Raw genomic sequence first — 27,280 nt, forward strand, 5'->3', positions numbered from 1 at the left:
CCATATGCACCCCACAGAAACTCACAATGGATTTTACTTTTGATCAATGAATAAAATATAGAAGAAATTTACATGTGCAGATGTAGTCTCTCACTATATTCTTTTACTTTTTATAATTTGTAATCTCTGTGTGTGTGTGTGTGAAATATACAATTTCACAGGACAAATGTTATAAATTATGATACAGTCCAGCAAATTGGGTTTTTGCATTTGGAGCATGCACACACACACACACACACACACACACACACACATACACACACACACACAAACGTGAGCTTCTGGAGGCGAGCACTGGGAAACCAAACTCGCAAGAGCTCTTAACTACTGAGTCATTTTTCCAGCCTCGTAAGTGTTTCTTTTCTTGTCTTTTTTTTCTTTTTATTTGGTTTTTCAAGACAAGGTACCAGTCCTGGAACTAGCTCTTGTAGACCAGGCTGGCCTCAAACTCACAGACATCTGCCTGCCTCTGCCTGCCGAGGGCTGGGATTAAAGGCGTGCACCACCACCACCCGGCCTCTCTTAAGTGTTTCTATAGATATAGTTTCTCCAAACTTCAATCTTTCATATTTCGAATTCACGACCATAAACAGTTTATAGTACCTCTGCCGTATATTTATGAAAGCTGTGATTTTAAGTCTTGCTGCAAATGTTGCTGTTGCTTTCCCCCAGCAGTATTGCTTGCACACCATTTTCAACTAGGGCCAAGAAGGCCCTTGTAACTTGTACTAAAGAGCAACTTTGAAATGTCTGGGACGCAATCACAAGTCTTGTTTGGAATGCTGTCATTAAGTTTATATCAGTTCGTGAATCACATGTGAGTACTACTTACTGGGGCTTCTGTTGTTTGCTTTTCTGACTCCATTCCCATACATGCCTGCTTTTGCATGACCAGGCTACCTTCCCTGCACTCACAGTTAAGATCTTTGACAATTCATACCTATAAGGTTGCGGCTTGGATAGCCCAGAGACAAGCTACATTCCCACAACAGTATATTTCACAGGACAAATGTTATAAATTATAATACAGTCCAGCATATTGTTTTTTTTTCTTTCATGTATCATGCTTTTGCTATTGTGTAATACCTTAAAGTCATCAACAAACTCACCGTCATCTAGTTTTTCCCCAACAGTTTACATTCAACCAGTTTCTGGTTTATATTTAGGTCTATGTCCTACTTAGACATGACTTTTTGAAATTATAAGATTTATTTCAAGGTTTATTTTCCCCCATGATTAGCAGTTGTTTGGTGGTTCCAGCACGATTTTTTTGAAAAGCCTTTTATTCCATCATTGGATTTCCATTGTTCCTTTGTTAAATATCACTTGACTACATTTACTGTATTTTAAATTCCAAATTCCACCTGCTCATTTCTGGTATAGAAGGAGCCAAATGATGTACGTTTTAACCAGAATTGTGCATCCTTGAATGGTTCTTTATTTCTAGGACTTTTTGTTAATTTGAAAGACATATATCCATAAGTAATCATGTAATCTACATACAAATATAAGTTTATTTTTTCCTTCCTAAATGATAGACCTTTATTTAACATTGTGATAGTGTTGCATCACTTTGGATTGCCAGTACAAATTTAAAGCATGGTGGGAGAGTGAAAACGCTTGATTTTTTTTTTTTACAATAATGAGTACGTCTCTTCTTTTTATCTTTTTGTCATAGTTAAGTTTGATATTGAGTTCAGGCTACCGCTAGCGGTAGAAGTTGCTCCTATTCTTTATTTTTTTTATTAAAGATTTCCATCTCCTTCCCTCCTCCTTCCCCTTCCCTCCCCTCCCTTCCACCCATACCCCCTCTCCACCCCTCTCCAAGACAAAGAGCCATCAGGGTTCCCTTCACTATGTTAAGTCCAAAGTCCTCCCAGCTCCCCCTAAGTCCAGGAAGGTGAGCAACCAAACTGACAAGGCTCACAGTGAGCCCGTCCATGCTGTAGAGTTCATGTTCATTGCCGTTGTCCTTGGTTTCTCAGTCCTCCTCCACCGTCAGCCACATTCAGAGAGTCCGGTTTGGTCCCCTGTTCCATCAGTCCCATTCCAACTGGACTTGGTGGTCTCCAGTTAGTTCTGTCCCACCGTCTCAATGGGTGAATGCACCCCTCACAGTCCTGACTTCCTTGCTCATGATCTCCCTCCTTTTGCTCCACATCAGGACCTTGGGAGCTCAGTCCGGTGCTCCAATGTGGGGCTCTGTCATTTTCTCCATCCAATGCCAGGTGAAGGTTCTATGGTGACATGCAAGATATTCATGAGTATGGCAATAGGATCTGTACATTTCTGGCACCCTCTCCTCAGCTGCCCAAGGACCTAGCTTTATTTTCCAAGAATATATATATTTATGTTGGCTCTTATCAAATGTTTTTTCTGTTTTTGCTTTTAGTTATTTTTCAAGATAGTTTTTTTTGTGTGGCCCTGGCTATCCTGGAACTTGCTCTGGTGACCAGGCTGGCCAGCCATCAAATGGCTGTATTAATATATTAATATAATATAATTAATTAATATAATATAATTAATTAATATTAATATAATCAGGTGACGTTTCTTCTTTAGCTAATTGGTGTTATATCGACCCAGTGTTGAATAGCTGTATAAATCCCACTTAGCCATGCTGTATACTTTTGCATGCTCTTGAGTTAATTTTAGCCTCAACAGTGGGTACTTAACTGAGGACAACTCCTCTTCTCCCAGAATCTATTAGTACCCTAGAGTTCAACAGGGAGGGCCACCCCCAGTCTCGTGCAGGTCCAGCGCAAACAACTGTGGCTCCTTTGAGCCCATGATTGAAATGGCAGTATCTTGCCCAGAAGACAGAATTTCACAGTGCTGCTCCTATCATGCAGCTCTTTCCTTTTTGCCACTTCCACTTCCATGTTCATCCCTGTGCTTTAGAACAGGTGGCAGAAATGTCCTCTTTAGGGCTGGATGCTTTCTGTTTTGAATACTATTAATTGTTTGTTCGATTTATTTTATTAACAATAGCTTACCCAGGAAACGTTTTTGACTTGTGTGAATTTTGGTAGGTTATAGCATGTGTAGAAACATGCAGTTATCCTCCTGGATATTGGAAGTAGACAAGATTGCCTGGCAAAAATTGGGAACGTGGGGGTGGGGTGGGATGGGGGCAAGGGGAGATGGGGAGAGAAAAGCGTGAAGGGGAGGATGGGGAGAGCTTGGGGGGATGGGCTGTTTGGGATATAGGAAGGGTGGATATGGGAGCAGGGAAGCATATATCTTAATTAAGGGAGCCATCTTAGGGTTGTCAAGAGACTTGACTCTAGAGAGGTTCCCAGGTATCCAGGGAGATGGCCCCAGGTAGTTCAGTGGGCAGCCGAGGAGAGGGAGCCGGAAAAGGCCAGATCCTATAGCCATACTGATGAATATCTTGCATATCACCATAGACCCTTCATCTGGCGATGGATGGAGATAGAGACAGAGCCCCACATTGGAGACCCAGACTGAACTCCCAAGGTCCTGATGAGGAGCAGAAGGAGGGAGAACATGAGAAAGAAAGTCAGGACCGTGAGGGGTGCATTCACCCATTGAGACAGTGGGACAGAACTAACGGGAGATCACCAAGTCCAGTTGGAATGGGACTGATGGAACATCCGACCAAACCGGACTCTCTGAATGTGGCTGACGGTGGAGGCTGACTGAGAAGCCAAGGACAATGGCGATGGGCTTGGACTCTCTGACAAGGACGGGCTCTGTGTGAGCCTTGTCAGTTTGGTTGCTCACCTTCCTGGACCTGGGGGGAGTTGGGAGGACCTTGGACTTAACATAGTGTAGGGAACCCTGATGGCTCTTTGGCCTGGAGAAGGAGGGAGTGGGGGTGTGGGTGGAGGGGAGGGGAGGGAAGGGGGAGAAGGAGGGGAAGAGATGGAAATTTTTAATAAAAAAATGAGAAAAATAATTAAACTCACCCCAATAAAGTATATTTGATATACTGAAAAAAAAGAAGAAATAGGTTCATTTCAGCAGGGGCATTATGAATGTTCATTTAGTATCCTTGTAGTCACTTGTCCATAGAGGAATCAATGGCGAGGTTTCTTTCATTTCTCTTATCATCCTTTGTGTGGCTTCCATTTTTATTTAGCTAGCCTATAGCAGATACTTATGAACTATCACTTGCCAATCTTATTAATCTTGAAATGACTAAACCTTTGTTTATTCATTATTTTGGATGATTTTCTGTTTTCAATTTCAGCTCTATTTTTATTACCTGTTTTCTTTTAAGACCTAAGGGCCTCCCCAAGGCCCTATGTTTTAACATAAGCACTCGAGGCTTAGATTTCAAGGGATGAGTTACGGAGAGCAGTCTCAGTCTTTGAGTATATTGGTCCTTCACCATTGATTCGTAGTTTTTACTTTTTCCCTCAGGTAACATAGAGTATTTGTAAAAAAAAAAAAAGCAGTGAGCTGAGTGTTTCCTTTCCTTTCTGAATGGACAGGGTAAAAGGAACATAAATAAATTCCATCTTCCTTAACTGACTGCAATATTTGCAGAATACACAAAGAACTTTATAAACACGGTAGAAAAATATAAATCATGAAATTAAATTGAGCTAATTATTTTAATAGATATTTTTGAATAGAAAATAGTAATGAGCAGTATTTACACAAAAAGGTGCTCACCCACGTTGCCTGGTACAGAAACCGTGCACATCAAAACCATGATGACTTACTACTTTATATCTACCAGTATAGGTATTATAAAAATATAATAACATATCCAAATGAAGAAAGAGAAACTGGATACAAATATATTTCTAGGAGGAATGTAAAATGGCCAAGTCACTTTTGAAAATATTCTTCACAAACTATTTCACTCAAAATGTTAGAAATAAAGTTTACAGATGGCTCAACAATTCTATTTCTAAAAGTATGCACGAAATAAATGCACACACATGCTCATACAACCTTTTGCTTACCAATGTTTATAATACATTCATTGTTATGTCGATAAATGAAGATTCCCTTAATAAGTGGATAAATATTAATATATTTCTATAAAATAAAATCTTATCAATGTATAAAAGGAAATGAGTTGCTGAGAACATTTTAAAGCATGAATTGAGCTTACAAAACAATATTACAGTGTGAAAAACATGTAGACAATTGGCTGCATAGTGTATGATTCTGTAGTAGCTGGGAGAGAGGGGTGGGGGAAGACAGTGTTGGTGTGCCTAGAGCAGACTTTGGACTAATGAAATACTCTTCAAATTGCATAGTGTTGATGAATATACTTAAAATAATTGAAATAAATAAAATGTTTTAAAACACAAACATACTGGGTCATGGAAGAGAATTTGGGGATTCTTTTATATTCTGGAAAATTCACAACATGTGGCCATCTGTTCAGAAATGGTCCAAGAAGTAAGTCGAGAGATTTAGCTACCGCAAATGGACTTAGACAACCATCAAAATTTCAGTTTTCTCCGTAACTGTAAACTTGGAAAATGTTTACATCAGCTTATCATGTGAAAGTATAACTTTATCTTTTGCTTTTTGTATATTATGTGAAGCTTCATTGTGACAGAAAAAAAAGTATAACAACTTCATTGGCATATGTTTCATTTAATCCTCCAGATTTACAATTTAATAATTACACTAAATCACCAGAGAACTGTCCATTCAGACCAATGTATTTTCCCTTTTTGTAGAATGACTTTAATTGCATTATTCTTTGACATAATATTATCAGCCTTCATTAAAGTTTATCATCAAAATAAGTCCTATGAAAACAGTTCCTTATTGTATTGCACTGCCAAGAAACATGAGAACAACATTCTCTATATTTTCCTGTTTTACAAAGACAGCACAATTTTCTGTCTGGATTTAATACCAGGAAAGCTATTTATTATGAAAATTTTGTTTAATAATATACTTGCAAGCTTCGTGACTCTTGTCCCTTTGCTTTTGTTCGTATGTGGGTCTAAGATAATTTGTGGGTCATTTCTTACCAGTGTACAATGATGATTATATATACTTTGCACATTAGCCTTACCGAAGCTTTTCTGTTTATCTTGTTTTATGTTTGGCTCTGTAATACATCAAATAATTTTGTGATAATAACATAATAGAGGAACAGTGTCATTTAGAAAAGATGGGTAGGAAAATATCTGGGACAAGACACTAGGAAGATGGATCATTCTAGTCAGAAACTTACCCTATCTTCTTTTACAAGTATATACTACTGCCCCAAATAGGTAGAACTAAGAATTTGATGGGTTCTGTACTGTCAGTATTTAAGAACTGGTTTTCCACTTGCTTAAAGTTTGTCTCTGTTACTGTACACATGATTTCCATTAGCATTAGAAGCTTGAAACTTGAAGGCAACTTAAATTGCAGAGAGGTATTGATCGATGTGGGAATTTTAGAACATTTATCAGCTCATTTCTGCAGCATTAACGTTGCTATTGGAAATATCTATTTAAATGGGAAACCTGAAAAATAAGTACTTTCTTTCCTAAAATTTGGTTTTGCCTTTAAGACATGGAAAAATAGGTTATATTGTGCCTACTAAGTTGTGTGATCTCTTTGGAAGGACTGGATGATTGATTGATTGAATTTTTACCTTTTATTAAATTGTTTGGTGTCATGGTAACCTAGGCTTGTCTCTTACTGAAGAAGGAAGCAGATCATGACATTTTTATTACATGTCTTCAAGGATGACAGCATTGAAAGGCCCCGCTTGACTTGGGAAACTGTAATGATTTGCCCAGATGCCTGAGATTGTAGCATTTGCGTCACTGGTAAAGCAGGTGGTCAAATAACTGTGATGTTTGCTATAAAATTGTTCCAGGAAGAAAACTTTTTCCCAGGAGTGGTCTTTAAAATGACCACACTTTTTCGTCTATTTCCTGTTATGCTCAAGATATGGTCCACAGCACACAAAGTATCTAAAATTTTAAAAAAGAAGAAGGATGAAAAAAGAAGGAAATCCATAAAAGCTGAAAACATGTATTGCTAATTGGAAACTTCTGCATGGTAAATGAAACTTTGCATTAAGAATTCTGTCATTGTATGAATAGTTCCTTTATGGTATCTGATACAGTCTATGTTAGAGCCTTTTCAATGGGCATACATGGCTACGTTTTGTAGGCATTGAACCATGCTTGGCTAGCCTTAACAAGATCGGATTGACCTAGTATATTTTATTTCTGTGAGTAAAGAGAAATGGTAAGAAAAAACTGTTTGATGGAACATGAAATTTTGTACTGTTCCCTATCCTATCTTTCTATTACAACAAAATGAAATTCCAGAAAAGGAGTTATCCCAGCAAGAAAATTGGAAATCATTCTTTTACCCTCTCTTTTCTTCATCATTAGGAAGTAGAATTAACCTTTGAAATCCATCAAGAGCTTTTTCTCTCTTCTTAAAATCTACTATGCTCACCAAATTAAAAACTTTAGTTAAAAGATTATAAAGTAGATATGTCATGGATAAACAGATACCTCAACATCAGAAACCAAGTATACTGCAAAAATATTACCATAAAAGTTATTGTTTCTGGTCTATTCTTGATATCCATCTTGGGGGGTAATATGATTGCTCATGATGCCAGATGGTGTTGATGCATCATGTTTGGATGCTGATAGGGAATTTATGAGAGAGAGATTGCCCTGAGTAACCAACACTATTTACCTAGTTTTTCTTGGGAACAAAGAGGAGGTGGGCCTGGTTCAAGCAATGAGACTCAGCAGTCGCTGGCAAGAACAAAGTCTAGTGAAATATGCAGGATGGCAAGCTGCCACCATCACCAATGTTGTTTCAGAGCCACACTGACTGAGGACTTTGCTCCTAGGCCAAGATTTCAGCATCAGTGTGGTAGAGCTAAGGGTATCTTTCTGGGCAAGCTCTGCGGCTAGGCAGATCTAGTTTATGAGCTATCCCAGACCAAAAAGGCCTGGGAACTGTCCCTGAGTGGACCAGGCAAAGGGACCCATGGAAATCAGAACCACATGGGCTCTGGGCACTGGTGAAAGGCATGGGCTCTGCCTGACGCATTTATTTCTTCTCTGCAAAGTTTCCTCTTCCTGCAAAGATCATGAACATGGCAGTGACTCAGTGCTGTCTAATTTTACCTGTGTCCCTGGTGACCCTGTCTTCTCATCATGTGGACTCAAGGACCAGCATCCCACCCACAGGTCGGAGAAGGTCATCACTGGCCTCACTCAGAAGAAGATGAGTCCATTTTAATAGGGTGCTCTCATCTCTAGGTGAGTGTGGGAACACTGACAGAAAGGAAAATAATTGCGTTTTCTTCCAAAGCTGCCTGAAATGGTTTCTACAGTAATGGTGAAAACAGGACTCCTTGCATCTCTGGACATTTTGCAGTGCAGGCTGTAATGAGCGAGAAAAATGTCTTGCTTTTAATAGCTAATCCTCTGATGCTTCGTGTGTGGGAAGGTAAGTTGATGTAGAAAATTGTCAGAGTTGAAGACAGAGCTTGAGCTCAGAGCAGCCCCCTTGCCTGGTCCACTGAGTCACCGAGCTGTTGTTAGCACAGCTGGAAAATTGGCACTTGTTTGTGACAGTTATTTTCAACAGGGATGGCACAGTCCCACCATGCACAAACTGTGCGACCCAAAAGATAGATGAGAGGGGTTCATGCTGCCCAAATCCCTCCCCAGTTGTTCCAGACTCCTTTAGCTGAGCCTCCTGTGTACTCTATGCTCAGAGGAACACCATCTACCTCCCTCCTCTTTGTGGGACAGCATCAAGCCTGCATCTCCCCACTTCAGTAATCCCGAGGAATCCCTTAAAGTTGGTCAGAGTCTATCCTAGATAAGTGAGGTCTAGAGGTTTTCTCCAAGGGTGGTGTTTGTCTGAGCCTGCGTGGGCCAGGGAGGTGACAGAGGCAAGAGATGAAAGAGGATAACACTGTCCATGAATGGTCCTTTGACCACGTTAATACTATTTGAAATTTGTCAGATTTAGATTCATACCTCTTTTACTCATTTTTTTCTTTCTTTTCTTTTACTCATTTTTAAGACAACTATGTTTTATATATTTTCCCAAGGCATTTTTTTATTTTGATAATTTTATAATATACTTGCCAATATGAAGACTCATAAACACAGTGATATAACTATTATAATTCGTTGCTTTTACATTGTGGTTAAATATATATGTGGTTTTTAAAAAAACCCAATTAAGAAAATTCTGTAGACCTCGTTCCCCACATATTTTCTTCTGTATGTGAATTTCAAGACTCATTGAATTTCCAGATATGCTAGCATGGACTCTTATTAAGTTAACCTGGATTTAGAGTTCAAATGTCTGTTCAGTAAGTGGTTCATAAACCTCCACTTTGCTAGAGAGAAGAGAAGAAAATTTTCTTCCTTATAAACCTTCCTGATCTAATGTTATTTCTCTAGACCTTTCTTTTCTTGCGTAATAATAAGCAAAAGATGTAAAGCCAAGGCAATTGCTTTATGGTAAAATATTTTTGAATAAAGTTTGACATCTTATTTGGCTTTCTGTATGAGTCCTAAAGTAGCATTAAGGATAATATACAGTGCTATATAATGTACAAAGAGTATATTTGGTGCTAAGAGAACAGAATAGAGAACAAGGTCCTATCCCTATCATAAGTCCTCTTGTCCCACTAAAAACTCAGAAAAGCTTCAACTCTCAAACTGCTCTAATGAAATTTGGAGTTTGGTTTCAATTTTATTTACAAATGTTATAAGTTATTGTTAAACATCCCAGTTAGTTACCAATGTTTCATTAAGAAATTTATTATCACAGATCCTAGGATTTTAAAGCTACAAACCAACTTTGAAAGTTTTGCTTTTCACACAGGGAATCTTGGGAATAAGGGAACAATTATACCTATGAAATTACTGATAGAGTCTAGATCATTGATTCATGGGAACCAGTAATTGGCCTTGTGCACAGCCTTAAAGATGTAGCTCATGGCAGTAGGTCCTATCATGGTGCTTATAACGAAGAGTATGAAAATGGATCTGCATTTTATTATTTATTTATTCCCAGACTGTAGTTGCTAAATAACACATTGTAGTTACTGGTTATCTTTCCTCTGAGTCCAAATTTTAAACAGAAATGCATTTTCATTTGATAATTTGAGAGATAGTCATTTCACTTAGCTGTGTAAGAATTGACTATTTAGTAGATATTTCCAACATGTAACTAAATATAACTTTCAGTGTTCATTCTATAATATTTTGTGGCCAAACACTGTAGAATTTAATAAAAATAATTTTGTTCATCGTAATTAGTTGTTGGTCTGGTTCAAGGCCTATGGCTTTTGGCACATCATCAATACTGGACCCTTTCCAAATCTCTCGAATATCCTGCCATTGACCCGAGTATGGAGATGCTGCAGGTCTATTTCCACAGGACCAGTTCCTTCTCATGCTCCAGTAGGGTCAAAAGTGGGGAAGGTGCTGCTGGAGTAGATCAACTCAAAGCAGTGGATGTGGGCCTTGAGCCTGGGCGGCAGCTAGTTGGTCAGTACAGACGTTCATTGGGACTGCCCCCTCAGGTGAGTGGCAGAACCAGATCTCCCTTGCCCACTAAGACAAATAAAGAGGTGATAGAAAGAGGGGAAAGACAGAAGAGCGAAGTTTTTTTATTAATATTTTTATTTTTAACTTTCTTTGGGGGGGGGCTGCAAAGGCTGATGTGGAGGGATCAGGAAATGAGTAGGATTGAGGCAGATGATGCGAAATTTCCAGAGAATCAGTTAAAATTGTGCACCAAAAATGCTTTTGCTGACTTAATTTTACTAATAATTTTTCTAGGGCAAAAACATTTTAGCTTATATACAGTTCGAAACCACATGCTTGACTATATCCTGGGTGAGATCGTGTATATCATTGGTTAACCAAATATATTATCTATCAAAAATCACTTGGAATGTTTTAAAAGAGATCTGTCCCTGATACTCTGTGAATTGCTTAAGTTCTATGAAATTCCATAAAATTAGCATACAATGGCAGAAATTTGATCATGTTAGGCCAGGCTTGGAGCAACTGACCGAGATATGGGCAGAGATCCCATTAGAGAGTGATGGAAGTACTCTGTATTCAATTCTGAAATGGCAGTTACAGAGGAATACACAATTTGTTCCCATTCATTGATCTGTTCACTTAAACTTAGTGTGCATTTTAATGAAAGTTAGAACCTAATAAAGTTGATTATGCTCTTAAATAAATTATTTATTGTGAAGGTCCAGTTGTAGAAATCTTTGAGAAAAATATATCTTGTCATGATGTTGGGCTCAAAGGAAGAGCCATGGTCAAGAACTTCTAGATACTTGAATCTCAGGTAAGCTTTCACTGATAGGCCTCTGAGACTACAAATCAAGCTCTTTTCCCACAAAGTCTCTTTTATTGTTGTGGAGGGGTTTCTGTGGAATAGACCTGGAAGCCTTCACTGAACAGTTTGTTCATTGACACCTCCTCCAGAATCCAGAGGCTTCATTCCAACTAGAAGCTGCAGAGAGGTGGAGAAGGCTTCAGTTGACATAGCTTTGAAGCCATCAACTTCCCCAAAGGCCAACTGTGACTGAAGTTTGTGGCCATACTGTTTAGCTCTTGAAGTCATACTTACACAGTATTCTGGGTAATTTTTGTAGTGTGTGAGTGTGTGTGTATGAGAGAGAGAGAGAGAGAGAGAGAGAGAGAGAGACTGAGAGAAACAGAGAGATAAATAGAGAGTACATGTGTGGAGGGGTGGGGTTGATAATTGAGAAACTTAGCATTCTTCTAAAACCTATGCTATTTGGGTAGACACTTGAAGATTCCTTGAAGATACAGTTCGCCTAGTACATAGTACTTGGTTCCTTGATGCCCATGAAGATAGTCATTAGGTCTTGAATCATGAGAAACATATCCTAGTATAGGGATTCTGGCTTTGTCCAACTCTAACAATGCCCTTTCTCCTTTTCTCCAACACCCAATCAAGCTTTTATATCAATATTTGAAGAGTAATTATAAAATCTATTTTCAGAGGCATGCTTACATTAAGTTGAGTTAGCATGAGAGTGTTAGCAAAGATTCCTTTTGCAATTATGAAATAAAAAATAATACCTCATTTTTGTGGCTTATAATTCTCTTCCTAGAAATCCATGCATTTTCCTATACTCAATAATTATGCCAGCTCTACTCCTTTGTGCTCCTATGTGTTCCTATTATACAAAACGCACTGAAGTGAATGCTGAGAAAATGAGGGACATTTTCTTGGGATATGTCCGAATTGCCTAGTTTTCAGAAATATGCACTGTTGGTGAGGATATGTGTCTATAGTGTGCGAGTATATCACATCCTTCCCAGCCTTGCTAAGGTTCAGAGAACATTTTTGAAGAGGGAAAGAAAGACTATGAGAGCCAGGGGTATTGGAGCAAAGGATGAAACAGAGTCTTCTGGACTTGTCGGGACTGGCTTATCCAAGAACTCACACAGAGCTGTGGTTGCCTGCCTAATATCAGCACAAGATCAAGCCTGTCAAAATTCCAGCAAGGAAGAGGAAGAACTCATGAGTCCCAAGGAACAGCTGAGGTACTGTCAGTAGTTGACTGCTAGAGGACTGAAGGTCAGGTTGTTTAATGAATGTGGTCTCTGATAGATCAACCATGCTCTGACAAATTGCCTCCACACCCATGCATACATTGGCAGCAAAAACTAGAACTCATTTGGGCATGAAATAATAGGACATAAAGTTGAAAAATGTGTGGAGAAGTGGGGTGAACTATGAAGGAGTGAGAGAGTTGAGTGTAAAATAAGTATAATGAAAATATATTCTATGCATGCTTGAAATTCTCAATGAATTAATAAAATATATTTTTAAAAAATAAATAAATACATGTTTTGGGAAATTGTAATGTTTTAGCAAAAGTGTAGCATTGTGTAAAAAGGCAACGTGTGAACAAATGTGGTATCTTATTGGACAGAAAATTACAACTTCATGGTCATGATATCAAAACACACTATATCAAAAATGACTCCATCCCAAAGTAAAGAGAACTTCACTTTGTGATCCTGAGAAATCTTAAGGCACTGGGTCTCAAAGCCTTACTGGGAGCTAAAGAAGATGGCACTATGCATCTAGATGGAATCTGTATATTTCTTTTTATTTAATTTTTTTATTAAAAATTTCAGCCTCATCCCGCCTCCCATTTCCCTCCCACTTCCCCCACTCCCCTCCCCTCCCTCTCCAGTCCGAAGAGTAGTAAGGGTTCCCTGCCCTGTGGGAAGTCCAAGGTCCTCCCCTCTCCATCAAGGTCTAGGAAGGTGAGCATCCAAACAGGCTAGGCCCCTCCAAAGCCGGTACATGCAGTAGGATCAAAACCCAGTGCCAATGTCCTTGGTTTCTCAGCAGCCCTCATTGTCCGCCATGTTCAGGAAGTCTGGTTTTATCCCATGCTTTTTCAGTCCCAGTCCAGTTGGCCTTGGTGAGCTCCCATTAAATCAGCCCCACCATCTCAGTGGGTGGGTGCACCCCTCGCAGTCCTGACTTCCATATTTCTTATTAAATTTTTGTATTTCTTTTACATACCAACCACAGTTTCCCCTCCCTCCTCTCTTCCCATTCCCTCCCTAAACCACCCATTTATACCCTGATCCACTCCTCTGTTCAGAAAAGTGCAGGGTTACCATGGAAGTAAGCAAAGCATGGCATATTGCATTGAGGCAGAACCAAGCTCCTCCCCTTGCCTCTTTATCAAGGCTGGAAGAGGACTCCCTGCATGGAAAACAGGTTCCAACAAGTAAGCTCATGCACCAGGAGCATGTCCCGATCTCATTGCTAGGGTTCTCACAAACACACCAAACTACACAAACTGTCATCCACATGCAGAGGGCCTAGGTAGGTCCCATGGAGACTCCCTAGACCTAGTCCGGGGGCTTGCATTAGATCAGGTCAGCTGTCTCTGTGAATTTTTCCATCACGATCTTGATCATCCTTGCTCATACAGTTCCTCCTCCCTCTCTTCAATCAGACTCCTGAAAATCAGTCCAGAGCTTGGCTGTAGTGTAAACGGAGAATACGCTTTCCTTTTCTGGCCACCCAGACTCCAATAACCACACAAAACTATATTAATTACAACATGGTTTGGCCAACAACTCAGGCATATTTCTAGATAGCTCTTACATCTCAAATTAACCTGTTTCTATTAATCTGTGTATGGCCACAAGGCTGTGACTTACCAGTAAGATTCTGGCATCCTTCTCCTTCAACAGCTACGTGGCTTCTGATACTCTGCCTTCTTTCCTCATTACCTCTGCTTGGATTTTCCTCCTTGCTGTATTCTACTCTACCATAGGTCAAAGCAACTTCTTTATTAACCAGTGGTAATAAAACATATTCACAGAATACAGAGAGGAATCCCACATCACTGTGGTTCTCTATATCTGCTTCCACCAGTTACTGGATGAAGATTCTATGATGACAATTAGGGTAGGCACCAATCTGATTACAGGAGAGGCCAGTTTAGGCACCCTCTCCACTACTGCTAGGAGTCTTAGCTGTGGACATCCTTGTGAATTTCTGGGAGTTTCTCTGGTACCAAGTGTCTCCCTAACCCCAAAATTTCCCCCTCTTTCAACCAGGTTACAATCCACAGCCCCAGAGAAGCTAGGTAACATTGAAGACCCTAAAAGAGATGCAAGGATTTCCTTGGGAAGGGAAAATAGATGAAATCTCCTGGGTAAAATGGGAACAGGGGAGTTGTGTAGGGAAGGAGAACATGCGAGATAAATTGATCAACTTGGCGGAAGGACAGAGGGGGAAAATAATGAAAGTAATCTGTATCTTTTACATTTGTGCCACCTTCTTATTGAAGAATTCAAATCATGTGATCAAGGCAAGGTCCTTGGTAAATGTCAATGGAATTTGTTAATGAACTTAATAAGCAATCATAACTATGCATTAGAATATAGCAAATATAACTGAATTAGAAAATGCTAAAACCATAACAATTTGTGCCAAAAAGAAGCACTCTGTTTATTTTTGACAAGTTTTGGGTTATTTTCTTCAAAGTCAGGCTTTGAGTACAATGAGTTTGAGAACTTATCAAAGCATTTATTACAGAAGAAATCAAGACCATATTCCTGTGTGACATTAGATGCTTATGGAACTATTGTTTTTGAAACAATGGAATGATTTGTTTCACATGATACACCAAATTATTTATTATTATTATTATTATTATTATTATTATTAATGAGAACAAAAAGATTATCTCTGATCCACATGCCTAGAAATATAAACCTACATTCTTCTATTTTATCAAGATTCAATATTTCAGGATAATATCTCAACGTATATGCTATCGCCTATGGATGTTCACAGGTGTACATAAAGAAACTCTAACCGTTGCTGTTTTTAACTGTGTGATGCTTTTATTTTGAGCTAAGAAGATGTGACAGTTGGGGAGAAATATACCCAAAAAAAGCACAATTTTATTTCAAAATTCAGTAGCAAAATCTGTTCTATCCGGGAGTTCAAATGTCCCCTACACCCAAGTTTTCCTTTTGGAGATATCTATTTTAATATATGTAATCCCTTTCTTATGAAACTTTGATTACTTGGCATGTATCAGTATCAGTCTCATTATTGAGCCATTGTGTGTCTCCTCTCTGAATATCCTTTGCGGGTTTGTGTGGGTACTCAGTCACTGCCTCAAGGTACTGGTGAATATTTTTGCAAAGACAGTGTTCTTTCTTCCTCTTGTGTGATCTAAATGCTGGTTTATTTGCTCTTGTGTGATCTAAACGCTCGTTTTTTCCTATCCTCTAGATTCCCTTATTTCGAAACTTTATATCACAGGTATATATATGGTCTGCCATCAAGTCTTGTTATTATCATATACCAGTAGTGTTTCTATGCTTCATGGATTGAGGTATGCATACAGGATTGTAGGGGGCATAATTTTTATGTTTCATTTGTATGCATCCAAGTCATAAGCTCATTTTATGCTACTTCCTCAGTTTTGATGTTTCTGTTTTGACACTCATAGAATGAATCATTCCTTTTTCAATTTGTGTTTTTGTTTTTTCATTGAAAGCTTCAAACATTTGCGCGCTCTGTTGTAGATCAATCCCTCTGCTGGTGGTCCTTCCTGCCTCTGTAATTATTATTGCCACTCTTTTGGTTAAAAATCAGCTGGGTCGCAGCAGTTAAAAACAAGTTTTTTTCCCATTTTTTTCTTAATACTTTGGTGTTTTATTCTCTTCTGTGGGTTCCTCTCTCTTTCTTTCTTTCTCTCTCATGTGTGTACATGCACACACACACACACACACACACATACACACACACACACACACACACCACAGCAGTAACTGTTCTCTGTACCAAAATCAGGCCAAGTCCATTTTATATGTAGTATCATTTTTTTTTGCTAAATTCCACTTCGAATATTTAATAATACTAACCAAGAAGCTACTCATGTTGACATATGCTGGGGAAAAATAGTTTTCTTCACTGGAGTGTCACTGGGTAAATCAAGCAAACTCCACGGCATGTTGCCTGCCCAGGAATAGTTGGCCAACACAAAATGGACTCCACATTTTTGTGGTTGGTTGTAGTGGGTTTTGGTTTTTTGCCTTTGTTTTTATTTTTATTTATTTATTTTTTGCTTTGGTTGGTTATTTGATTGGTTGGGGGGGGTGTGCGTGTGTGTATGTGTGCAGTTTTTGTTTTGTTTTGGTATTTTTTGTCTTACTAGGTTTTTTATTGAGAGTTTGTAAAAGAAAAATAGAGAGCATGTAATTGAGGAGGACCTGGGAGAAGTTGATAGTGAGGATTTAATGTGATCAAAATAGTAATACAAAAATTCTAAATAAAAGACTTAAATTTTTGAAAAGAATATACTTATTATAAAGCCTGTTGGACTGCAAACAAATAAATATTTGAAGTGTGTGTGTGTGTGTGTGTGTGTGTGTCTGTGTGTGTATGGAAAATCAAGAAACCCAGGATAGCCAAAACAATCTTATACAATAAAGGAACTTCTGGAGGCATTACCATCCCTGACTTCAAACTCTATTACAGAGCTACAGTATTGAAAACAGCTTGGTATTGGCATAAAAATAGAGAAGTCGACCAATGGAATCGAATAGAAGACCCAGATCTTAACCCACAAATCTATGAACACCTGATTTTTGATAAAGGAGCTAAAAGCACACAATGGAAGAAAGAAAGCATCTTCAACAAATGGTGCTGGCATAACTGGATGTCAACCTGTAGAAGAATGAAAGTAGATCCGTGTCTATCACCATGCACAAAACTCAAGTCCCAATGGATTAAAGACCTCAATATCAATCTGAACACACTGAACCTGTTAGAGGAGAAAGTGGGAAGTACTCTACAACATCTGGGCACAGGAGACCGCTTCCTACGTATAGCCCCAGCAGCACAGACATTAAGGGCAACATTGAATAAATGGGACCTCCTGAAGCTGAGCAGCTTCTGTAAAGCAAAGGACACTGTCACTAAGACAAAAAGGCAGCCTACTGACTGGGAAAAGATCTTCACCAACCCTGCAACAAACAAAGGCCTGATCTCCAAAATATATAAGGAACTCAAGAGACTAGACTTTAAAATGTTAATTAACCCAATTAAAAAATGGGGCACTGAACTGAACAGAGAATTCTCAACAGAAGAAGTTCGAATGGCCAAAAGGCACTTAAGGTCATGCTCAACCTCCTTAGCAATCAGGGAAATGCAAATCAAAACAACGCTGAGATACCATCTTACACCTGTCAGAATAGCTAAAATCAAAAACACCAATGATAGCCTTTGCTGGAGAGGATGTGGAGTAAGGGGTACACTCATCCATTGCTGGGGGGAATGCAAACTTGTGCAACCGCTTTGGAAAGCAGTGTGGAGGTTTCTCAGGAAATTTGGGATCAACCTACCCCAGGACCCAGCAATCCCACTATTGGGAATTTACCCAAGAGATGCCCAATCATATTACAAAAGCATTTGTTCAACTATGTTTATAGCAGCATTATTTGTAATAGCCAGAACCTGGAAACAACCTAGATGCCCTTCAGTGGAAGAATGGATGAAGAAAGTGTGGAATATATACATATTAGAGTACTACTCGGCGGTAAAAAACAATGACATCTTGAATTTTGCATGCAAATGGATGGGAATAGAAAACACCACCCTGAGCGAGGTAACCCAGGCCCAAAAAGATGAACATGGGATGTACTCACTCATAATTGGTTTCTAGCCATAAATAAAGGACATCAAGCCTATAATTCATAAAAAATCCTAGAGAAGCTATATAAGAAGGTGAACCCAAAGAAAAACATATAGTTATCCTCCTGGATATTGGAAGTAGAGAAGATTGCCGAACAAAAAATGGGAATATGGGGGGGGGGTGGGATGGAGGGATGGGGGATGGGGAGAGAAAAGTGTGAAGTGGAGGATGGGAAGAGCTTGGGGGAATAGGATGGTTGTGATATAGGTAGGGTAGATATGGGAACAAGGAATTATATATCTTAGTTAAGGGAGCCATTCTAGGGTTGGCAGAGACTTGACTCTAGAGGGGTTCCCAGGTGTCCAGGAAGACGCCCCCAGCTAGTTCCTTGGGCAGCTGAGGAGAGGGTGCCAGAAATGTCCAGATCCTATTGTCATACTCATGAATATCTTGCATATCACCATAGAACCTTCACCTGGCATTGGATGGAGATAATGACAGAGCCCCACATAGGAGCACCAGACTGAGCTCTCAAGGTCCTGATGAGGAGCAAAAGGAGGGAGATCATGAGCAAGGAAGCCAGGACCGCGAGGAGTGCTTTTACCCATTGAGACGGTGGGACAGATCTAACGGGAGACCACCAAGTCCAGTCGGAATGGGACTGATGGAACAGGGGACCAAACCAGACTCTCTGAATGTGGCTGACAGTGGAGGAAGACTGAGAAACCAAGGACAATGGCAATGAACATGAACTCTACAGCATGGACGGGCTCACTGTGAGCCTTGTCAGTTTGGTTGCTCACCTTCCTGGACTTAGGGGGAGCTGGAAGGACCTTGGACTAAACATAGTGAAGGGAATCCTGATGGCTCTTTGTCTTTGGAGAGGGGTGGAGTGGGGGTATGGGTGGAAGGGAGGGGAGGGAAAGGGGAGGAGAAGGGGAGGAGATGGAAATCTTGAATAAAAAAATGAGAAAAAAAATAAAAAACTTAAAATTTAAAAAGAAAAGTAAGTGATTTATAAGGAAGACTAGAGACAGGAGAAGTTATTCTTCAAAATGAAAACCTATGATCATCCAGCAATAAAAATTAATATTGGTACTTATCTAATATGGAAATTTTACAGCCTTCTATCTCAGACAAATTTAATTACTAACTGTTTTTTATGATCGACAAAAGTAGATAGGAAATAGACATTAGCATGACTAATTCTTAATATGTACTAGAAGAAAACTGAAGATCAGAACAATTTGGTAATTTATCAAGAATTCCTAACAAAAATTCATCAGAGGAAAAAAAGCCTACATATTCTTTTTCTGGAAAATATCATTCAATTCATCTTACTGAGTACCTACATTATTTCAAGTGTTACCTTCTGGCAAAAGCTGTGAGCTTAATATAACGTAATCATCCTCCTCACCTCCAAGAGCTCAGAGTTCCTTGGACAACACATAAAAACATATTACTAGTTACAATCCATTGTGTAAAGTAATATAGCATGCTTATGGCATGAGTGTTCATCAGTGTGGTAGGGACTAGAGATATAGCTCAGTGGTAGCAAATGTTTGGTGCATGAGCACACACAGACACACAGACACACACACATCCTGAAAATTAAAGTGCTATATGAGCCACGAAGAAAAAAGTGAGTAATTGTACCTAGAACCATGTGATTCATATGAGAGTCCAGAGGATATAATGTCTAAGATGGAACCAAAAAGAAAGCATTGAATGTTTTCAGAAAGACAGAGTGAAACACATTCCGAGGAGAGCACACAGATGACAAAGCCTAGAGTGTGGCAAATTTGCTGAAGGAGTGAGAAACTGTCCAATGCAGCTACAATAGAGAGTGTGCCAAGAGCGGTTGAAACATAGTGAGCGCGGAAACATAGGGGGTGCCGAGCGATAATTGCAGAGCTGCAGAAGAATTTAATTGGTACAGAGCTTCTGTAGGGCACATAGGAGGAGAGGACACTTGCTGTGCTTTGGCTCTGCACTTTCTTCTCTTAATACATCCTTTCCTTCTTACACGGCACATGAAAACCCCATAAGGTTTTGCTCAAAGAGTTATAGAAAAGAAGTTATTCTTTGTAAGCTTTAACTTTAGCATTGTTTCATCTACAAAGGTATTTTAAATAATAATCATTCCTTCCTCCCTCCTCCCTCCTCCCTCCTCCCTTCCCTCCTTCCCTGCCTCTTCCCCTCCTTCCTTCTCTTCCCCCATCTCCCCTCTCTTCTTCTTTAGTTCCCTTTCTCCATTCCTTCTTCTTTTAATGTTTACAATTTAGTATGGAAAGTCTAGCAGAGGAAGAAAAAAACACAATCAAAAAATTAGGGGGAAATTATTGAGCCTTGACTATACATTTATGAATTTATTTAAGGAAGATACTTTATGTAAGCAGTGAAGAATATGAAGTAAAATAAAGGAGTATTGTTGTTTTGTTTCATCGCCATGATTCTTTTCATTATGATGAAATATCTCTGAAGTGGAATTTTGGGACAGAACTGAAGTTAAAACGTTGGTGGGGGTAAAACTGCTAATGATACTGAGTAGCCTTAGGTCCTGGATCTTTTTGTGCCTTTCCAGTTTTTAACAGTTGATAAAGATGTCTATATGGCAGAGTTCACCAACTCGAAAAAAAAATTAGTTTGCTGAGTAGCCTCCTCAGTGCCCTTTTTATGTCTGCGTTCCTTAGACTGTAGATGAAAGGGTTCATCATGGGTGTTACAACAGTGTACATGATGGCAGCCACCTTATCCCTTTCTGCCGAGTAGCTAGAAGCAGGAAGAAAGTAGACGCCAACAATAGACCCGTAGAAGAGGGACACTGCTGAGAGGTGGGAGCCACAGGTAGAAAATGTCTTCCACTTCCCTTTCACTGAGGGGACAGCAAGCACTGCAGCGCCAATAAGTGCATAGGAGACGAGAATGAAACCGAAAGGGATGAAGATAACTGCTCCGCCAACAACGATGATGAGCAAGTTGTTGATTTTAGTGTCTGAACAAGCAAGCCTCAATATGGGTTCCAGATCACAGAAGAAGTGTGGGACTACTCGCCCTTCACAGAAAGGCAAGCGGCTTAGTAGACTGAGATGCAGTACTGAGACAAGATGAGAGATAACCCATGGAATCACAACCAGCAAGGCACAGCGCTTGGGACTTAGCAGTGCAACGTAGTGTAATGGGTGACAGATGGCAATGTAGCGGTCATATGCCATGGCCGCCAAAAGGAAATTGTCCAGGTCCACCAGGAGCATAAAAAAATACATTTGTGTAAGGCATCCTTCAAAAGAGATGTATGGATTCGGGGTTTGAATGTCTGCCAGCAACTTAGGGACTGTGGTGGTCGTGAAGCAGATGTCAGTGAAGGATAGATTGGCAAGGAAGAAGTACATGGGGCTGTGGAGGTGAGTCTCACTGATAATAGCCAGAATAATAAGTACATTTCCCACCATAGTGACCAGATACATGCATACAAACACTGTGAAGATGAGCAGCTGCTGTTCAGACCCCACTGTGAGTCCCAGGAGGAAGAATCCAGAAATAGTAGTTCGGTTTCCTTGGTGCATGGTTCTGCTGTGTCTAAAAAGGGAAAAGGTATCATCCCTGGTAAATGGCGACATGACACAAATGCCCATAAGTGCATTACTAGACTATAGAAGAGAGTCAGAGTTTGGAGCCAGACACCTAGGGTTATATTCATTCCCTAGTAAGTGAAACAGCAGTCGAACGGGGGCCTAGCACGTAGTGAGCAATCAGTAAATATTGGTAAATGGATAACTGGGGGAAAGTGGAACATTCTGTTATTTACACCTCACAGTCTTCGTGTCTATGTTATCTGTGCTTTCTGGGGCTATTTCAAAAGTTTTTATTTTTCATGGGTCATATGAGAATTGTACAGGCACATACTAAGTAGCCAGACATTTGTATTTGAGCCATGACTACACTAAAGTGATAGCTCTAACATTCACTAATCTGAACGGCTAGTGTAGTCTAAAGACAAAAAGACAGCTCCAAAGAAGAACCTATTCAAACACCGCTTTTTGCATTTCAAAAAGGTGAAGTGAAATACCACAGGAAAGCTGGCATGAATGTCCACTCATGTAAGCAGCATAGAGGTAGAGGTAGAATTAATGCCCTAACCCAATGTACAGTGGAATCATTTGAACGGGAAGAAGCCAAGCTAAAGAAAGGGTAAGTGGTAGCAATTATTTATGGCTTCTACTTGGCTGGTACATTACTAACTGCTTTACAGCATGTATCTTTTCAAATATTCACCCTAACCTTATATATTACATAGGACTACTAAAATGCCAACATATAGATGCAAAAATCAAGACATTCAGGGTTATGTTGATCAAACTGATAGAAAAGTCAACGCAGTGGAATCGGGATTCTGAGCTTAACGAACATGACTTTACAGACTTCTTGTTGACTTCTGTGTCATAATGTCATTGTATTGCTTTACGCCTTCATGACTATATTATAGGTGGTGATAATATTTATTCACCCCCACCCATCTTCAGTGCACCCAAAAACTTGTTCAGCCAGTCAGACACTGTCAGTAGTAGTGTGTGACTTTGAGTTTTTACTAAGAACTTAATTTCACCACACCTGAGAGCAAATGGACAAGGACATGCAAACTGAAAGAGCTTCTTGCAATTTGGACCTCATCTAGACTGTTCTATATGATGTTTGCTGATCTATGTTATGCATTTGTTATTTGAAGGCCTGCTATGTCTTTATACCATCTTCCCAGCCTAACACAAGTGGAACTGCCTTTGTGCAAATTTCTATAATTTTACCTGGTATCATATTAAATGTGTCCCTTCTGTGACCAAAAAAAAGAGATTGCTAATACTAATGAATAGTTGGAGCAAGATCACAGAAAGGATGCTGCACTTATTTAATAACATATTTTTTCTAAGTACTTTAGCAGTCTTCATTTGCATACTAACAAATAAATGTGCTAATTGTAAATCAAGCATGATCTGGTCTGGTGGGACCTCTGCTAGGCAACACTCGCCTGTTTCAGATGTACAGAATGTACTGAAAATAATAAAGTGGCATATTATTATGTACATGTAATCTAGGCTTTTCATTAATGCAGATTGAATTAATAAAGTTTGACAGCACACGGTTCTGATTTGACTTTCAAGATATCATGTTAGTTAGCTCCATTTAACTAATTGTTCCCATCTACCCTCTCCAAACTGGTGTTACTCATCACAACCAAGTGTATTTGTGCCTTCCATCTGTCACCCTTTATGCCCAAGTCACTAAGTTGATACAATATGTTTGTAGTGAATATAGGCAGCAAGTGTTTTTGCTTAGGATTGAGATCTCCCTCCTATGGTACTCACCTTGCTTTTTATGGCTGTTTACAGAAATGGCTTCACTTGATTCGCCAAGAAGTCGGTGATGCTTTTCCTAACCACAGCATCAACCTTTTCTCCTCCAATAGTAAAAATAGGATGCAACAGAAAAATAAAAGAGAAAGTAAATCTGGAAGGATGAAAACCTCAACCAGTGCTGTCTCTGCTTCTGGACTTTTGGCTGAGGAAACAAGCCTCAAGGCATCTTATTTAAAAAAAAAAAAATCACTCATACGTCCGTCCTCTGTGGACCAAATCTTCCCTACTGGGATTTATTGGAAATCTCTAATTTCTTGATATGTAAAAACCCTATGCAACCAAGAACACCTGCTAGATTTTTACTCTTTGTCATAAAACTAAAATGCTGCCTTTGGGAGAAACAAATTCAGCCTCGTCACAACTCTCTGATTCTACACATAACTTTAAGTTTTTGTTTGGAAAGATTTAACCATGAAAGTAAAAGAGGTGCATCTTCTGGAAACTATTCCAAGTCCACCTTGTATATGTATTTTCATAACAAACTTGTGATATGGATAAAAGGTCTCTTTCACAGAGAAATAAAGTGTGAGTTTGAGGAAATTAGCTAAAGCCATACAAGTTGGGAATAGTAGACAAAAATCAAGAAATGCTCTCTGTAGATCTCATTCAAGCATTGTATTACACTTCTTAATGACCCTAAGTGGGGGAGTTGTCGAGTGAAAAGAAAAAAAGCAAGTTGACCAAAAGTAATCTAAGTTATCTTCTAAAATTTCCTTCCTACAATTCCCCTTCCTTTCAAAACCTGAAAAAAAAAATGGCTCACCATCTACTCGAATCTAGTAGGAAAGCTCTGCACTAAAACCTAGAGTCAGTTCGATTTCTAAGCCTGAAGACTAGGATGCTAATTCTACTTTGTTTTCCCATCATGTTTCCAAAGAACATCACTGGCTAAACCTTCTACCTACACTCAGGACCCCATATCAATTAGTCTTCCTTAATGATTTAAATTGTCAGTTAGCTTCTTGCTTGTCTATATCTTCAGTTTGTCTCTACCTTTGGATTTCAAAACTCTTGTAGACATTGCAATGTACAAGCAAACAAACAAAGCAAACTCCTATGTATTTCGGCCACTTCATTGCTGAACAGTATCATTCCTGTCATTAAACAGAATTTTCTTGTTTTATCTACATTTCTGTCTCCGTTTCTTCACCTCAACCCACTCCAATCTGCCTTCTGCCCTCCAATGAATTCCACCAAAATAACTCTTGAAGGTCACAATGACATTTATACTGCTCAATCCAGTCTTCTTGGCAACTTTACAGAATTTTCTTCCTTTGCTTTGGAAAACTCTTATGAATCTAGTTTTCCCTCTAGTTGGAGGGCTATTGTTTGGCCATTTATTTTCATGGTATCATCATAAATATTTAAATGTTTATGGTGATATGACAGAGTGTTCTTTGCTTATTCAACTCTCTCCTTGATCTATAATTACCTATTCTAGGGATTTTGTTTACCATGTTTATGTGGATGGTTTTCAGTTTCTTGTATCTAACTTTGCTCTTTATGCTCCACTATAAACTAAAACACTATCATTATTACCTGTTATCTGCATTTGTGTTATCTCATAAGCACACCAAACAGATTTTTCACAACCAAATTTGAATCAGCAAGATGGACTCGATGGATAAAGGTGTTTGTCACCAAGCCTGATAACCTGAGTTTAATCCCCTAAACCTATTAGGTGGAATGAGAGAAATGACTCCTACAAGTTGTATTCTGACATCTACACATGCATTGTAGGATATATGCACCTACACAGCACGCATGCACACGCACACAAACATAAAAATTAAATGAAATCTCATCATTTACCTAAAACCAACCATAGTATTTACTCATCTCATTAAATTATAGACTATCATTTTTGACATTTTGATGCCTTCTTTTTCTTCTAGGAGGCAATTAGTTAAGTCTTATGGATTCTCATTTTTAATATGCCTCAAATAAAGTTCATCATTACTACCATATTCCAAATCACCACCATACGTCTGAATGTACATTTTCCCTTCAAACAGTTAAGGTAAAAAAAAACTGTTAATGGAGGAGTAGGACTGAACCAGCTACCTAGGCCAGAGTGGGCCTGAGAAAGCGATCTCCACTGGACAGGGACATTGGTGGACCAAGATTGAGCCAGTGACGTGATCTAGAGCAGACCTGAGACAGCAAACTCCACAAGAACAGGTACAGGGGAGTAGCCACTGAGTGAATGAGCTAGAGCCAGTGAACACTGAGGAGCCTGGTATGAATCTGGGACTTTCAACGGAATAGACCTAAAGCCTGTGAGTCTGGGCATGAGTCTAGGACATCTGGGGAACTAGGCCTGAGCCAGAACCTTTGACAGTCCAGGGATGAATCTGGAACCTCCGAGGGAGTAAGCAGGAACCAGAGATCTCTGTGGGTTGAGGCGTGAGTCTGGGACCTCTGAGAGAGTAGGTCTGAGCCAGGATCTCTGAGGGTCTGGGAACACACACAAGTGTGGGAACTCTGGGGGTGTAAACCAGAGACAGACACTTTTGCAGGACCAACCCCAAGCCAGGTACCTACACAGGAATGATCCAGACCAAGGACATTTACAGAAACAGATCTGAGCTGACAACCTAGGCTAGAGCAAGTCTGAGAGAGCAATCTCCAAGGGAGCAGATCAAAGCCCTGCAGCAATGAGCAACCTCCAGAAACACAGAGTGACCAACTAGGTAATTAGAAACATGGCACTGACTATACCATGAGGAACAACCATTTGAGCCTTGGATTCACTAGCACCTAGAAGAGTAATCAACAGAATCTCAGACAGCCCCAACAACACCTATTAGAGGAAAAGATGGGTAAAAAAGGTAAGAACACATGCAACGCCACAAAGAACAAAATGACAGCAGTAAAACCTAAAGACCCTACAACAGCAAGACTTGAACAACCAAATATAGATGAAACAGAAGAAAATTACCTAAAAAATAACTTCAGGAGAATGTTTGAAGCTCTTATAGAGGAAGCGAGAAATTCTCTCAAAGAAATAGAGGAAAAGACAAACAAAAAACTGGAAGACATCAGCAAATCCATTAAAGAAAACAAAGAAAAAGCAATCAAACATATGGAAGAAACTATTCAAGACTTGAAAACTGAAATAGAGACAGTGAAGAAAACACAAGCCGAGGGAATTTTAGAAACAGAAATCATGAAAAAGCAATCAGGAACCACAAACGCAAGCATGAACATCAGAATACAAGAGGTGGAAGAGAGAATCACAAGCGCTGAAGAGACAATAGAGGAAATAGACTCATCAGTCAAAGAAAACACAAAATCTAACAAGAGCTTAACCCAAAATATTCAGGAAATATGGGACACCATGAAAAGGCCAAATCTAAGAATAATAGGTATAAAAGGAGAAGTTCAACTCGAAAGCACAGAAAATATATTTAACAAAATCATAGAAGAAAACTTTCCCAACCTAAAAAAAAAGATATGCCTCTGAAGATACAGGAAGCTTACAGAACATAAAATATACTGAATCAAAAAAATAGTCCCATGGCCACATAATAATCAAAACATAATATATACAGAGTAAAAAAATATTAAGAGCTACAAAGGAAAAAGGCCAAGTAACATATAAAGGCAGACCTATCAGAATTACACCTGACTTGTCAATGGAGACAATAAAACCCAGGAAGGTCATAGTCAAGTGTTATGAAAA

At 39.2% G+C, this 27,280-nt stretch overlaps 1 protein-coding gene across 1 annotated transcript; it reads right to left on the reverse strand.

Moving 5' to 3' along the window:
• Positions 1-20,805: 20,805 nt before the first annotated feature.
• On the reverse strand, positions 20,806-21,804 carry LOC119804456 (olfactory receptor 1468-like). Its single transcript, XM_038315870.1, has one exon. The coding sequence runs from the start codon at positions 21,802-21,804 to the stop codon at positions 20,806-20,808; it is 999 nt and encodes a 332-aa protein (XP_038171798.1).
• Between the last annotated feature and the right edge of the window lie 5,476 nt (positions 21,805-27,280).

This window comes from Arvicola amphibius, chromosome X, assembly GCF_903992535.2.
Source record: "Arvicola amphibius chromosome X, mArvAmp1.2, whole genome shotgun sequence".
Classification (NCBI taxonomy): domain Eukaryota; kingdom Metazoa; phylum Chordata; class Mammalia; order Rodentia; family Cricetidae; genus Arvicola; species Arvicola amphibius.